General features: G+C 40.8%; 5 protein-coding genes across 5 annotated transcripts; 4 read left to right on the forward strand and 1 right to left on the reverse strand.

The window, feature by feature from the left end:
* Positions 1–2,389: 2,389 nt before the first annotated feature.
* On the forward strand, positions 2,390–4,019 carry MELLADRAFT_50202 (uncharacterized protein; the record flags this gene model as incomplete). The annotated part of the gene is made up of 6 exons (XM_007415553.1): positions 2,390–2,662; positions 2,747–2,758; positions 2,838–3,125; positions 3,199–3,237; positions 3,320–3,577; positions 3,650–4,019. The coding sequence occupies 6 exons, from the start codon at positions 2,591–2,593 to the stop codon at positions 3,932–3,934; spliced, it is 954 nt and encodes a 317-aa protein (XP_007415615.1).
* A 1,456-nt stretch (positions 4,020–5,475) lies between these two features.
* On the forward strand, positions 5,476–8,217 carry MELLADRAFT_67300 (uncharacterized protein; the record flags this gene model as incomplete). Its single annotated transcript, XM_007415554.1, has 1 exon — positions 5,476–8,217. The coding sequence occupies one exon, from the start codon at positions 5,476–5,478 to the stop codon at positions 8,215–8,217; it is 2,742 nt and encodes a 913-aa protein (XP_007415616.1).
* A 1,219-nt stretch (positions 8,218–9,436) lies between these two features.
* Positions 9,437–10,125, reverse strand: MELLADRAFT_67301 (uncharacterized protein; the record flags this gene model as incomplete). The annotated part of the gene is made up of 4 exons (XM_007415656.1): positions 9,437–9,490; positions 9,594–9,630; positions 9,716–9,905; positions 9,981–10,125. 4 exons carry the CDS (start codon positions 10,123–10,125, stop codon positions 9,437–9,439), a joined length of 426 nt encoding a protein of 141 aa, XP_007415718.1.
* A 1,816-nt stretch (positions 10,126–11,941) lies between these two features.
* On the forward strand, positions 11,942–12,638 carry MELLADRAFT_123337 (uncharacterized protein; the record flags this gene model as incomplete). The annotated part of the gene is made up of 4 exons (XM_007415555.1): positions 11,942–12,086; positions 12,169–12,370; positions 12,454–12,490; positions 12,579–12,638. 4 exons carry the CDS (start codon positions 11,942–11,944, stop codon positions 12,636–12,638), a joined length of 444 nt encoding a protein of 147 aa, XP_007415617.1.
* A 662-nt stretch (positions 12,639–13,300) lies between these two features.
* On the forward strand, positions 13,301–15,612 carry MELLADRAFT_92735 (uncharacterized protein; the record flags this gene model as incomplete). Its single annotated transcript, XM_007415556.1, has 6 exons — positions 13,301–13,436; positions 13,549–14,016; positions 14,093–14,255; positions 14,506–14,657; positions 14,736–15,316; positions 15,397–15,612. The coding sequence occupies 6 exons, from the start codon at positions 13,301–13,303 to the stop codon at positions 15,610–15,612; spliced, it is 1,716 nt and encodes a 571-aa protein (XP_007415618.1).
* Positions 15,613–16,677: the final 1,065 nt, after the last annotated feature.

Consider the following 16,677-nt stretch of genomic DNA (forward strand, 5'->3'; position numbering starts at 1 on the left):
ACCAAGAAGATCAGTAGAAGATTTTAATCAAAACCAACCAAATAGTAGAACCACAAATGGTCCACCCAGATCATTATCTTCTCAAAAAAACCCATCAAATTTAAGTGACGGTTTAGATCAGATTGGTGAATTGACTGGGTCATTAGCTTTGATCACAAATGAAGATCAGCAACCTAGATTATTGAATCCCAAAGGAATGAGAACTTGTAAGGCATGAATTGATTGATCTGTTGCTTTGATAAGCAGCTGGACAAAGCTATTTGTGAGTCAAGTCTCAGAATCTATTGAAGATTGTGAACGATTTGGAAGCGGTAAGACTGAATTATCGGATCAAACGCTATCAAGAGAGTCGACATTGTTAGAAAGAAGTGAAGGTGGATGAACCGACAGATCAAAACCAAGTTAGTTACGAACCAGATAAAAGAGAAGATAGATTGAAGTGAGTTTGAAATGTACAAAGCTAACCCACTTTGTCGTCTGAACAATTATCAGTCAATAAAGAAGACGCTGAATTGTAAATTGTGATAGCCAATGAAATCAAACATTTCAGAATGTCATTTAGTAGTACTGCAGCTGAAGCTGAGTAAGATTGATTTGAAGGAGTGTTCTGTGACTAAAGAAGATCAGAAAAAGGATGATAAACCATTTATGAAATTAGTTCAATCGAATCAAGATTTCTAAATTGTTTAGATAATATCATCCAAAGCAACATAATGCACTTATCAATCCATAGTAGTAATAATCCATCCAAGATTGAGATTTGAATCAGGAAAGCCAGTTAGTTTATGAGTAATGATGATTAGGAAATGATACAAACTCACAAAGAATAGTAAGTAAAGTATTTTGAAGAGTTAAAGTTCACGCTCACACCCAGTGCCACGAAGCCACGAGGCGCCCTGGAGGGGCCGTGGCAAGGGCCAGGGCTTAGGCCACACTGTGGCCCTCACCCCGAGCCCTTCATGGCCTTCACAGAGCATCAAATCCAGTTGAAGCCCCCCTCAAGATCACCTTAAGCAGGGAGTAGGGGCTTAAAATGGGGATTTGAGGTTGTTAAAAGGGAAGGCCACATTGGGCCACACCACACCAGGCCATGGCCCAGGCCACGGCCACGGCCACGAAAAAGGCGCCGGGTGTGAGCGTGAGTTTAAGCCAAGAGTGAAAGTGATCAAGTATCCTGATTTGATTTTCTTTGCTTGTATTGGGAGGTTTGAGTGAGTTATGGTCGAGGATTCCTTGCGAAGAGTTCCAGGTAACTCTATGTAACCCTGTACCTCTGGTTACAGGGTTTTGCTCCGCTCACGAGCGGAGCAACTTGGGTCCAGGCTCTGTGCGTAGCGGTTTGCTGCGCTTAGGAAAATTCAGCCCCTGAGTGCGGTGCGCAGGCTGCGCTCAGCAGAGTAGGGGCTGTAGCAGAGGCCAAAATTGCGCCGCACACGCTCTTTTGTGCGGAGCAATTGCGGTGTTGATCTAGCACAAAAACAATTGAGTTAGTCTGAGAGTGTCATGATTTTGAGGGTTTTGACTTCAGAAGTTAACTCTGGCAACAACAAAATTTTTCAAAAATCTGCTCATAGATCTTACAATGGCTGTAGTTGTTGACTCTGGACCCACAATACGCTTTGATGTATGTGCCTTGACGCGAAATGGACTTGGCTCAATGGTCACCTGGGTCTTTGAATGTGTACAGCCCTTTGCAGAATTGATGACTTTGGAAAAAGAGAAAACACTTGAGTTTTCAAAAAAAACCTGCGAGTTTTTTTCAAAAACTCATCGAGTTTTTCAAAAACTGAGCAAGCTCTTTCTCATTTAAAATTACTGGGCCAGGCTTCCAAAAAAAACTCACTGACTTTTTGAAAAACCCAGCAGCTTTTTGACAAAACTCGGTCACTTTCCAAAAAAACTCGAGGTTTTTTTTTCTTCAAAGTCATCAATTATGCAAAGGGCTATACATATAGGTAATATATGTATGTGCCCATATGATAATGCTCGCTTTAAAGAGAATGATTGTAATATTAGAGAACAGTTGACCTGACTATGAATGGACATAATTGTATGGCAAATGACCTTGATGACTCTTTTTGAGGCGTTTTTTGACTTGATTGTCAGTGTTTGACTGCGAATCGAATGTGAGAAAGAAAATCACATGGACACAAAGTCCAAGATGATTGATATGATAAATACTTCACAGAAACATAGGGATGCGATTCAGAAGAAATGGTGTCAGGTGTTACCACTCACAAAGTCGTGGGCGGGGTTATGGACCTAGCTACATAGCGATAAACCAGAGACAGAGAGATCGAGGACTATTGAAGGTACCTCGTAGTCATCTATGCTATGTTATGTATGAGTATGTTTGTCAATTCACTTCGTCTCGCACTGATACATAAATGTTGCTTGTTGGATTGACAACCGATCAAGTTGAAAATGACATCATTTTGACCCACCCAACAAAAATTACCTATATCTAATGCGAACTTCTTGGACAATTCAGGACAATTCTTTCATCCATCCATCGTGACATCGATCGTCATCTTTGTGTATCCGTTTTACAAATCAAAGTATTCAAGTATTAGAGAACATCATAATCAAAATGTCACCATCTGGAACTAATCATCGATTCCTGGAAGATTCAAAAGAAATTGTAGTCATCCCATGTCCTTTTGTAAGTCGATGTTTTGATTCTTAGTCAGTTAGCATATACACACTGATCTGATAGATGAACTGATTGATTCTTTACATAATGCAGAGCGGTGGACAAGTTGAGTTTGAAATCTTGATCCATCAACTCATGAATATCATCACCTATTGATGACTTCGAAACGGTTTTTACAAATCAGCCAAAAGCGGGAGTAGATGAAGGACCGAAACAGTTACTCGAAGCTGGTTTACTAAAAGGAATCGAATCATTAGGTTATACAACATTTGTAGATGAATTGGTTCCAGTTCAAATCGAAGCAGAAGATGATCCACCGATTGGAATCTTAAAAAATCCTAAAACGGTTTCTTTCACTAATCAAGAATTAACGAAATTGATTGGTAAACACACTAAGGCTGGGAAATTGATTCTTACCATTGGTGGGGATCATTCTTTGGCTATTGGAACTGTTAGTGGAACTTTAGAAGCGGTGAGTTTGAATTCACACTTGATAATGCGATTCATTCCTTTGAAGACTGATTGGCTTGTTTTTTAATACATAGTATCCTGATGCTTGTTTGATTTGGGTCGATGCTCATGCCGTACGAGAAATCTTTTCTTACTTCATAACCTCGTGTGTTCACTAATACAATCCCCATCCTTCAATCTTAACTTAAAAAACAGGATATAAATACACCAGATTCAACTGAATCAGGCAATTTACATGGCTGTCCAATTTCATTTTTATTATCATCAATCAAAGCAGGAAAAGATATAGAACCATTTCAATGGATTAAACCGATTCTAGAACCAAATCGATTAGTTTATATCGGATTAAGAGATGTAGATGAAGGTGAAAGGAAGATTTTAAAAGAGCATTCGATTCTTTGTTATTCTATGCATCAAGTGGATCGATATGGGATTGGAAAAGTAGTAGAAATGGTTGGGTTCTCAATTTCATATCAAAATAATCCAATTGTTGCTCAGATAAACTGATTTCTCTCCTTTTTCTAGGCTTTGGAAGCAGTGAATCCAGGTTTGAAAAGACCTATACATCTTTCATTCGATGTGGATGCATTAGATCCAACAGTAGCACCTTCAACTGGTACACCTGTCAGAGGTGGTCTTACTTTTAGAGAAGGTCATTATATTTGTGAAAGGATTTTTGAAACTGGCTGTTTGGTTTCATTAGATTTGATGGAAGTTAATCCCAATTTAAAATCTAAAGATGATGTTGAAGCTACTCTTGCTGTTGGTCAAAGTTTAGTAAGGTCAGCTTTAGGTGAAAGCTTGTTGTGAAAGTATTAAATCAAAGCATTTTTTAGAAAGTTTCAATTGTATTGATAGTTTTTTGAACTTTAAAGCATTTTTTTGTTATTATCTTATTTCTTTCATAAAACCTGAAGATGTATGATTCTTTGTATTCAGATTTTAAGAGTTTTGCCACTGTTGATGTAATGAATGTCCTGAGGATCATGATCATCACCTATTTGAACTTCTGTTCATCACAAATGAGAGTTGATGACAGGAACACATCCATAGTACATTGGCCTCACAAGTGACATGCGTGGTTTCTTGGTACAACCATGATCCTACAAAACTAATCATTTCACTGCAAATATGGAATGATTCTATGTTGGTGAAACGGAAGCACTGAAAGACTTCAAAGGAAGAGGTGAAGTAGATGATATTTTAGGCTTCATATAAGCCAAAGGATTGCAACTAAAATTCAAGACATTGAAACAGATCCAAGAAACAAAGAATAAATCTATGGAAACATTAGAGTGTGTTTCACAGAAAGATATTGTGTGTGTGACCAAAAGAGAAGAGGAAGTAGTGTTTTGTGTTTGAAATAGTGTTCATTGAAATCTAGTCCTATGGGCTGAGTAGACTTTGTCACTCACAAGAGAGAGGATCAGAAAGGTTAGTGTTTGAATATTTGTTTAAGACACATGTCCAAACAAAATAAGTGTCCTATCAATCCACAAGGGGACCTTGTTTTAGAGATCAAAACAAGCTATGTACACTGTGCCATGGGGGATGTATGTGATTTCTTCCGTGATGGAATCTATGAAGCAGAATATCAAAAGTTGAAAATTGGATGCAGATTGGTCATTAAATTATTACAATTGGGTTTCTGGCCTCACATAAACTACTGCTACTATAAAATCATGAGAAGTTATGCAAAATGAGAAGGAAGCAAAGGAGGATTCAAATGCAAGGATAAAATATTTAAGTAGTCTTTCAACCAAAATTTGACTTGTGGCAATTTTGAAAGAAATCAAAATGACGTGGTGGAAAAAGAACACTTGTTAGGTTTTCACAACAAAAGGACATTATATTTTTTCAAGATGTAAGGCAACTATCATTAGACTGATAGCTTTATTGTAAAATTGTTTGATAAGTGAATTGAAGTCAATCAAACAGGTTAGAAGAGGTCTATGAGAGGAGTATCTTGTATGGTAATCAATGAAAAAAAGAATGAACATAAAAAGATGACAGCCTATTATTCATATGCAGGTGTGTTCCAAATATTCCAGTACATTGATATATCTAGTTCCCTTGAGTGTGGATGTGTATCATAAGACTTTTTGAATTCAACATTATCAAACTTGCCACATGTGTAAGACCAAGTGTAATTGCAATTTAAATTTGAATTTCACTTGTATTGATAAGACTTCAAAACAATCTTACTTGTCAATGTTTGTGCATGTTTGAGGTCATGTAAAAAGAGATCCAGATAGACATAACATAAGGTTTTCCTTCAAGAGCAGTAAGAAGAAAATGTGCTCAGAGAGTGCAATGTTGACAAACTCCCCAAAGCCAATCTGTACTAAATCATGATGCAGGCAATGGCTCACTGGATTTTGAAAATCATGAGGCATGGCCAATTTTGGCAAATTCTCATGCATTCACAATTGTTTCCATTGAGCTCAGCACTTCAAAACAAGCTCACTGCCACAAGTATCATACAAAACTTTGCAGAAGGTAACATATGGTTTGACAACAATATACATGAAGAAGAAAATCTGTGTCCTTTTTCTACACCAAACAGTCCAGAATTATCTCAATTTCATGATAGCATCCAAGATGAAGGAAACAAATACTTGACCCATGGTATTCTTTGGCAAGCACCATCCAATCAGAAAGAAGGACCTCACTTGGCCAGCCCTTTGATACCAGAAAGAGAAACAGTGATTACATCAAAAACATCCCACAGTGCATTCAACCCACCAGAGCAGCATGGTGCTATAGTTACTGGTCTTCAAAGTTCAAAAGACCAGATCTTTGAAGTAAACCCTATGGTTGCCTCATGGGATTTGGAAGCTGGGTATCTCATTGCAGAAGAATCCCCCACCTACCTGAAATCTCCAACAGACAGCTTGTGTAATCTTCATGATGAATATTGGAATGCTCATAGCTATCTGGGACCCCCATCACAGCCTGATCTATCCACATCTGATATACTCAACTCTTACGGGGACTTTAGCAGTGTTCCGGAAGATCAAAATGTGCCCTACAAAGATCTGTTTTCAAACATGGACCAATATAATATCTTGAATCCACCTCAAGAAAACATTTACTCTCAAGGAAAGTTTGAAAGTAATCACCACCAGAACATTGAACTACCCGGGGAAGGTGTGTTATCAAACTTACAAAACATGCAGAGGTTTCCTCATTCCTTTCCAAGCCAATCCCAGGGTCCAATTTTTGGACAATCATATAGAGATTTAATCCAACAGCCTTTACATGTGGTTAACAATCACATTTCTCCAAATTCTGTTCAAAATTACATCCAGGGGTCTGAAAATTTACCACAAGATTTCTGCAATATTCCATTTGTGGTAGAGAAAAGTCTCATACCAGAAGCATCTGCAAAGGGAAAAAGGAAGGTGTCTGAAAGCATAGAGACCCAACACTTTCTTCACAGTCAAGAAAATTTAAGGCCCATCGCTACTTCCTTCAATGCAAGACTTTTTTCTTCAGGGGAGGATTCAGAAGCAGGAGCTTGTGGTCATCTCAAAAACAATACTCCTACAAAATGCAGAGGGCCAAAGTTACAGAGATTTTCATCATCCAGAAGATATTATAATTGTGGTGTACAAGAGCATCCTCATAAAAACCCTTTTGTTGCTTCAATTGAACCTGCTGTGAAAGAAATATCAAGACCATTCACCCATACACAACGTCAATCAAAGGAAGCACTAGTCATGCTACAAAACATAGGTGCATTCTATGTGAACAACTCACCAAGTTTGTGTATTAGTACCACTATTTGGTTTGAGGAACTGAAGAGTGATATGATCAAAAACAACTCCTCTGAAAATTCTGTGGTTAAGGCAGTTGAACATGCAATGAGATTAGCTCACCTTGAAATTACAATGTGTTTCTTTGGCCTGATGCAGATATTTGCAGCCAAGACAGTTGATCAATCGTCCCTGGGTATTATGATGCAAGAGGGGTGGAGATTCATCAAAGATGAATTTGAAACATGGAGAGACTTGGATCTGACTAGAAATGGCTTGGAAAGTATTCAAAACCTGCAGATAACCAAAGATCCACACATCCCACATAAAAAGCTTGGAGTGACAGCAAGCTGGGAAGGGTTCTATGTAAGAGGAAATGGGAAGAGACCCCTCTCATCATTTGAATACCTGAGCAGCCTTACACAATTTACAAATATCCAATTCAAATTCTTTAGAGTCTTGATAGACAAATGGAATCAACACCAAACGGTTTTGAAACTAGGGAGACAGGCACTTGGGCACTCTTATTCAGAGATTCAGACATTCCGCAACTTACATGTGAAGTATATTCATGGTGGATTTTATTCAAGAGCAGGCATAGGGAACCTTGTGTTTTCTGGAGTAAAACTCTCCAGAGATAATGGGGTATCATCAAATGAACCCCAAGCAGTCAAAACAGGTCATCAAATCTGCCTGAGATTTTCTCAATGTGCACAATTTCATTCACCTGTAGGATTTGATATGTGTCAAGATGTTCACATCTTCTTTGTGTCATTGATTGAACATCTATTGAGCTCTTACAAGAGTGTATATGATTGTGATACCTCGGCTGCTGGCAAGCACATCAGGAGTAGAACCAAGCATCTATCAAGTTCTGATCAACATCAGGGAAACGTTCAAAACATTGTCAAGGCTGTCAGTATGGCTCAATATAGATTGACCGTGGCTTTCATGGGTCTAGTGAGAGCACTTTACAGCAAAGATGTCCAGGATCATACACTACAGATACTTCTTGCAAGTGCATGGGACTTCCTGAAAGGGATATTTTCAAGGTGGAGAGATTTCAAGTTTGATCAAGATCTTCACACTCTCTTCAAAGTGAGAAGTTCCAATGAGGACAGAATGGCCACAAATTGGGAAGATCCCCATAGACTGTTCAATGCACTCTGGAAACACAAAGACATTGCAAGATATCCTCTCCAAATCCTTGGTTTAAAAACCCTATTTCAGGCTTGGAGTTATATTTTATTGAACTCAAAGATAAACCAGACAGATCAAAATTTTGAAATCAAGTTCTTACATGCAAATTCTCCATTTGGGTGGGCATTGTCTTGATGTGTCCAATCTCCTTCCAAAACACTGAAAGAGCTGAAAACAGATAAGTCATACCATCAATGGGAGAATGGGAGTTTGTGTAAAACTTGAAAATCCTAATCATTTCCGATGAACACAGCAAGCTTCTATTCATGATGGAATAACATACTCAATCTGAAAACAAGAATACTGCAAGATTTTCTCCCTCATGGATCTTGTGTGAGACTTGATTCCATGTATGTTGGATTCTGGGTGATCTGGGTCTGTTGGATTTCAGAGAAAAAGCTTAGTTTTAGTGAGCCTAGTAACATGAAATGATGTATCTTTTAGGAAACAATGATACAAGTTTATACATGTGCCTGTGACAAATTGAGGTATGGAATACATATATTTATGCATTGACACTAACTAAACTAGTGTACATTTCCCCATTACATTGTCAATCTCACCAAGAGAGGTTATTTTGTGAGAGTTTATTGAATGATTCTCAACATGACCATATATGTTAAGGTCAGGACCAAGAAATACTAAGCAGAATGAAATCCAGAAATGATTAGTACAGCAGTAGATATGCATGGCCAGCAATAAAGATGGGATACAGTTGATCACACAACACTTGGAAAGAATTTCACACCACTTTGATTGAGGTTTGTGGGAGAAGTTTATGAGATTTCTGAAATCAACTACATTGGGATAATGGTGAGTAGAGAGCATCTGTGACTCACCAGATGCTCAAGTTAGCATAGACAAGTATGATATAAATCCTATATCAGGATTAGCTCATAAAACACATGCAAATGCCAAAGTCTTAGAGAAGGCTCCAAACATTTACAGATGCTCAGACAAGTCCGTCTTACTTTCCTGATTTCCACTAAGTTCAGATGACTCAATCACGTCCAAGGTGAATATGAGCTCCAGTATTTAATCTTTATGAAGATCTTGGATCATTGGAATGGATGATTTATGCATAATTTTGTTTGCCCCAAAATTCCGCAACTCCACTGATGCCATGAGTGGGTTCAAACAAAACAGATCAAATCAGGATCATCAGTTTTTGAGGTTTCCCTTCCTTCCTGTAGACAACCTCGCTGTGGAATGTAATGTATTCAACTAGGTTTCGCTGCAAAAGATCTTGCTTGGGTATCAAGACGGTCAGGATGGCTGAATTTAGCCAAAGGCCTGCCTTTTGTAAGATACAAACAGCAAACCAGGTAACAAGATCCGAGGACATTACAAGATCTTATTTAACAGTAACAAGACTAGAAAACTCGGAGAGTACTGGAGTGCTGGTAGCCTGTAATTTAAAATCCAAGCAATCCCGATAATGTAAAATCGTGTCAAACGAGTGTCAGCCAGTTCTTAATTTGATTGGTGATTCCATACACTGAAGGACTTACACTGATCAAGTAATATTGCGAGAGTGTTAAATTGTAACTAAGAGTCTCAAGAACATTGTGGTCAGGTTAGGGTCATACGAGTGAACTCGAAAAAGTTAATCTGGGTAGAGTTCATCACGCACCTCTGGCCTATCCCCTCTCCGAACTTGTCGGCACTTGGTAAAGTCACTGTCCAAGTATAGGTAAGCTTTTGCTCATCAAATTTTGGTCCGTTTGCATTGAAAGCTGTGTTGGAAACATAGAGGGCCTTGCCGCCGCCTACGGGTCGCAGGCCAAGGGTGCATGCGACTTGCTTTACGGAGGAGGTGGTGGCTGTTCAAAAGAGAGCAGGCCAGTAATCGGATCAGGTGCGCTTTTCCACTAGAATTTATAAGTACTGAGCCTCACATGTCAAGTGAAGTACTATATCCGTAGCAGCGCCCGGTGTCACAACCGCATTGGGCTCAGGAGAAGTGATGGTCAATCTTTGAGACAGTACCGATGGTAATAAAGAGCTAAACGCCACAGCAAAAAACACATTGCAAAGATTCATCCTGTCCTGCAGAGAGAGTTATCGTGCACTATGTCTATGATGATGGATTTAAAAACTGTGATGAAGACTTGGGTAGTATGATGATGAATTCAAAAACTGTGATGAAGACTTGAGTAGTTTGGGGAAAGATGCGCGAGGAGAATTTGCGTTGGACTTGGTTATGAGCACAAATAGATCAATTTGTTTGCGCTGTCTATCCCTGAAAAATATCAGAACTTTCGAAATAAAACTGACTCTTCTTGCAGAGGATCGCCATTACAATACACCAGTGAATAAAATTCCAGTGGGATGTGCCTATCTGCGCATCAAAAAATCTATCTCCATATCTGCCGGCGCCGCCGCAGACTTTGTGGTCAAGTGGATCATGGCAGCCATCACTGATCGGTAAATGAATGAATGGTCGCGAAGCCCTGGAGACGATTTCTCATCTTCCTTTCATCTGTTCACGCCGCGCTTTAGAAAACTCTGAAACTGCCTCAAACAATGATTCATTTACCCCTGATCAAATGCCTTTGAACCAGAAAAAAATTGATGCCCAGATTTCAGTTGCAGAACAAACACTACACAAAATATAATATTTTCTGGGCAGAAAATTAAATTATTGATACACAAAAATATTGAGAGGCCAGGAGAAGGGCAAAAAATAAATAAAAATATGCATCTTGTTCCCTGCGGTGAGAGCTTCACTCTCCATATTTTTCCATATTTTTACAGTCCGTATTGATTAGTGTACTAACAATAAACCTTCATAATCATCCAATTACAACCTGTAACAAGCACTGAAATTTGGCTCATTGGTGTTTAGAGAAACTTTTGATACCTGAAAACACCTATAACTTTGTCAAATCTGCATCAAAACACTCGATTTTAAGTGCATTAGAAAGCTGAACTCTTTCTCTCAAACTTTCATAAGATCAAGAACTATGTAGCTAGTATGCCAATCATTCTATGGATCTGTATGTACAAAGGTATAAAAAAGGTGATATCTTTTTTAGCAGACCAGCATGCTGTGTGGTCCTATTATGAGCTATTTGGAGGACAATTCCAGCTTACCAATGCACCCAAAATCGAGCGTTTTGGACCGGAATTGAAAAAGTTATGAGTATTTTCAGAAATCAAAAGTTTCTCTAAACACTAATGAGCCAAATTTCAGTGCTTGTTACAGGTTGTAATTGGATGATTGTGGAGGTTTATTGTTAGTACACTTATCAATATGGACTGTAAAAATACGGAAAAATATGCAGAGTGAAGTTCTCAACGCGGGGAACAAGATGCATTTTTTTTTCTTTTTTTGCTCTCCTCCTGGCCTCTCAATATTTTTGTGTATCGATAATTTAATTTTCTGCCCAGAAAATATTATCTTTCTTGTAGTGAAACTTATCAAACTTTAAACTGATGAAAATGGACTTTGATCAGTTTGTAGTCACAGATACATATCTAACAACATCGTAAGATTCAAGTGGGCTGTGCCTGTCTGCGCAGCAAGGATCCTATCTCCGTATTTGCCGGCGCCAACGCAGACTTCGCGGTCGAAGTGGATCATGTCAGCCATCACCGATCGGTAAATGGATGAACGGTCGCAAAGCACTGGACTCGAAGATCTATTGTGCTCCTTTCATCTGTCCATGCTGAGCTTTAGAAACCTCTGACACTGCCTCAAGCAATGATTCATTTACCCCTCCAACGTCTTCGAACCACATATATTTGACGCTCAAATTTCAGTCCAGATATATGATAATCCGGTGTATCTCAACTGTCAATTTACCCATAACCTATCACTCATAGGTCCTTTCATACTATCAACAAACTTCCAAAGATGCAATCTTATAAGTTCTTAACTGCTGGATTAATGCTTGTCCTTGCAACATCAGTTCTCGGGCAGAACTTGACATTTGTATCTCCTGCTGCAGGCACAGTAGTCAAACCTGGACAAAAAGTCACCCTACAGTTGAAATTTCAATGTCAGTGTACTTAAAATATTGAGTGAGTTGACCGCCGACTGATAATCATACTGAGCTCTCCAATGGCTTGGGATTGCAATAGCTACGTCTCCATCCGTCTCACAGATCGCTTGGCAGCTTGGACTCAACGGCTTAGAAAAGGATCTCATCTCCCTGGGTCGCCCACTTGTAGCAAGCCTTGGCCCTGAGGATACCGGTGCAACATACAAGGAGGACGAGCAAACTTATTACTGGGATGTCACTTTACCCGCTGCAGACAAATTTTTGGATGGATTTGACAAGACGTGAAGCCTTTAACATATTACTTGACTGTTCCCTGTCGTTTTTAGCTCATGATCTTTGTCTTCCGGTGCTCATCCGATTTTAGTTACCGATTGACCCTTTCGCAGTACTACGTAGATACAGTGAGTGACTATTTATCCACTTTTGGAAACCCGCCATGAAAGAATCACAGTTGTTTGGACTCATCATGATGACTCTGGCCTTTTGTAGAATGGTTTTGCCCCCAACAAAAATCTTGTATCTGTTCTGGTAAACGTTCAAAAGGATTGAGATTCTACGCTTGCGATAACGAGATTTATGTACAATTTTGCATCATACTTTGTTCGATTATTTTTGCCGTGTTGTAACCTCCGTACTTTCTTGTACTTGGCCTCAGTCAATTGAAGAGGCTATTTAAGGTGTGATATGCTTGTGGCATCGCACTTGAACGAAACCATCAAGCCTAAGGTACTTTTTCCAGATCTCTCCAGTTCTTCAGCGACCCAATAAGCACATTCTGAAACGTCAGGCTGGATGCGCCCACATAATGTAACAAAGAACACACTTAGCCCACTCCTCAATTGGCTAAGGTTGAGTAGGCTAGTTACGGGTTCGGCGGTGGTAATACAGTCAAACCGGAAAAGCTTGCCACCAATTCCCTGCCAATTTGCTCGAGTTTTGCGGGCAAAATCGGTCAAGCTTTTCCGGTTTGACTGTATAATGATAATTCCACCACTGAGATTTTCGCATCAGCGAAGCTTGAAACCAACGGGTAGATCGAGATTTCGTATGTCTTGTGATAACTATCACAAGACACCCGATAAATGTTTGTAAAAGCATCATACAGCCCTACAGTTATGCTTGTATTCAGAAACATTTGCAACCACAGACGTGACATCGCGCCTCGCACGTGATCGGCTGCGGGACCCTCTGCTCCCACTTTTGTACTGTTTATGGTTCTATACCGACATCCGGTCGGCGGTCGTATGGTCGTACCCCGCTTGTGTACAGCCTCGTCTACCCCCCGATTGCTGCAACCAGAAACACCATCATCACCTTTAATGGTCAACCCCTTCGACTTCCGCACTAGTCAGCCTCTTTCCCATTCGTTCATCTCCAACTGAAGATGTGCTGACTGACGGACGTGTTATTCGCTCTATCTTGCTCTATCCCTTTCACTGTTACAGTTGGTCTTGTGGAGACATGCTCGTCACCGAATTCACCTCTCGTCTAGAAGCAGAACATCCGCAACTTGCACGCCATCTCACGCTCGCCAACCTTGTCAAATTTGTCAACCTCGCCAGTGAGGTATACCACCGGGCTGATCATGCGTTGAATTTTACCTCAGCTGACACCAGGGTCCTACCGTTCCTGTCCCTCGCCTTGCAACTTGACCTGGACATGGACGAGTACGAAGCTATCTGGAATCTTACGTTTCCATCGGTCCCGTTCGCGCACATTAACCCTGCCAATCTCATACGCTTGCATGGCCTGGAGGTTAAACTTCCAACGAAGATTCACGAAGTGTATCTCACTCCACCTACTTCAATCTGCCTAGTTTGCGACCAACCCTCCGGACGACCACTTGAGATTCGCCCTCGAAGGCTTGGCTATGTGTACGACCTTGACGGTATCCACTCCGCCGAGTTCTATACCTGCTCTTGTTTAGGTACGTTAGCATACCTGCAAATGATGAAAACCTGTTTACCTTGACCACGCCACCACTGACAACTAAAAACTTGCAGATTGTCGTGCCACCTACCGACCGTCGTATTACACCACAGACGAAACACGTGTATACTACACCAAAGCCCAGGGAGCCCACCCGGATCACTACCAGGTACACTGCCACTTTGGCATGACCTACCGTCTAGCAATGTCCTTCCGGCAATTGCAGATGTTAGCGCAGTCAGTCTCCATGCATAAGATCTTGCAGGAAGACCCGGGCTGACAATCACCTTTACATTTTCCTCAGCATATCCAATTTCAATCTCGTCAACTTATACAACGCTACCAATTTCAAGGGCAAGCAAGTCCCAACTCACTCAGGCAACTGCCTAATCTGTCCTAAGCTCTCGCAAGAAGTCGCGCGCGACGGGGTCGACATATTCAGCCTGCTGCAAAGATGTGAGCGACGTGGATACGTGCTGCACGTCAGTGCCCATGGAGACAACACCGACCGTTTACTACCCGCGATGATTAGAGAGCTCCATTATATTGCGAATAATGGAGCTCTACACCGTGATCATTTTTGTTCGTTGTGTGTGCGAACGTATCCGATTGAGCATGAAGGCAAAGAAACAGTAAAAAGTAAGCATGCGGAATCAAATGATCTAAGGATGAATTTACTCATGGCTGTGTCACGTTTTGCTTACCTCATCACCTCAGTCATCCGAGAGGTGGTCACCGACGGCCTTACGATAGGCCATTGGCGGTGCACTGCATCGTCGGCCCAGCTCCAAGCGCTTGCTCATCGCGCCGGGGCTCCTCCTCCTGATGGCCCGTGCCTGAATGCGTTACCAAAAGTAACTTCTCGATTTTGTGCCGAACATGAAGAAACTTTGAAAGGATGGTGCGTGGCGCAACCTTGCACCAAACTTGCTGAACCTGGATCGGAAACATGCAAAAGCCAAAAACACAAGGAAGCTCTAACGGCCTTTCAAGCGTTAAAAAAGAAGAATTTCTCGCTCAAATCCATGCTCAACCGCCCTGGATCTCACCTTCCCTCGGACCCTTCGGTCCACCTGCATCCTGACACCGCGGAACTCATTGATTTTGACGCCCTCCACCAAGCCAACGAGGCCGATCGAGAACACGAGGCTGCTTGTGACGGGGGCGCCGCTAAGCCCAAAGGTACTCCGGTGTTGAGCCGCTCCCGAACGCATAATGACCAACTGATCGTTGGTGCGTGCGGTATCATATTGTCTTGGTGTACTTTCTACAACGCAGAAGCACCAAGTGCCCTGAGAGTTAGTTGCCTTTATTTTCACGTGCTCCTTTCTTGGAACGGTTATACTGAACACTGACATATGTACTGCCTGGCTGAAAGGACTATCTTGTTGAAGCGTTCCCCGATGGTCTCCCGGAAGTGATCTTCTACGACAATGCCTGCAACCTGTTACGAGTGATACATAATGGAGACAAGGATCCGACTCCCTTCGAAAACACTGTCATTCCGGTGGACCCCTTCCATCATCGCTCTCATAAAGAGAGCAATAGCTTTTGTCAAATGTACACTGACCCGAAAAAATTCCCCGACTTGTAACAGAATGGTTCTTGGATCTTCAACGCCTCAGCCGGTGAGCTGAGTAACATTTGGTACGGAGGATTTGCATCCATGTGTCGCAACACGCAAGCCACACGGTATGAATTTTTTTTGGAAGAAATGGTTGAATTTCGCAACATATGGCTGAGTGATGCCTTGGCTGCCCGGCCAACGTTGGAGTATATTGGTATACAAAAATTTTAATGTATCCTTTGGATGATGGTTTTGAGGTGAGTTCATTGCTGCCTACACTGCTAATGATTTAAAATTGAGAGCAATCGACATTGCCCCCTCCCTCGATTTGTTGAAGCCCTTTGCGTTAATTCTTTTGATGTGACGTCTAGTTTGCCTGTTACTGTACGTTGAATCTTGTAGTATCCTTCAACCTAATGACATCTTCGTGGGAATATCTATGTATCTAAAAGTACGGGAGATGATGTAGAATGTATATTCTTTTAGCTTGGAATATACAAGAGGTCAAAGATAGGATGTGATGTATCTAGCTAAAAACACGGGAGAACTATGAGGGTTTCATTATAAAAGAGGTCATGGAGAACATGTATGCTATAACATTATATATTTGTTGGAATTTTTGCAGACCCTTTGATTATTCATTTGCAAGTTCGAATGTTGACCATTTCAATGGATATTATATAATATATCCATTGAAAAAAATTGAACGGATCTTTTACCTTCCCCTTTGGAAACCTCCCCTCCTATCGGAACCAAATGTTTATATTTATGATCTGACCTTCCCTATACTTCTCCGGCAGCAGCAGCATGAATTCACTTGATTATGGCCAACATAATCATGATCATGTACCTATATACACACCAACCATTAAGAGGTTTTAAGAAACCTTCCTGTGGAACCATTCTCTAATACGCAATTAGAGAAACTAAATGCTTGTGTTTGAATCAGGATATTCTCTCGAAGGGTGTATGTCAAGGACATGTGCGTCATGATAGATTTTCTTGGTTATTTCAGTCTACACTACGTGGCTAGATACAAGTGTCACCGAACCGTAGGACACAATCTCCAAACAAGACTAACCAAAACCTCAT

Source organism: Melampsora larici-populina (genome assembly GCF_000204055.1).
Source record: "Melampsora larici-populina 98AG31 unplaced genomic scaffold MELLAscaffold_52, whole genome shotgun sequence".
NCBI classification, from domain to species: Eukaryota; Fungi; Basidiomycota; class Pucciniomycetes; order Pucciniales; family Melampsoraceae; genus Melampsora; species Melampsora laricis-populina.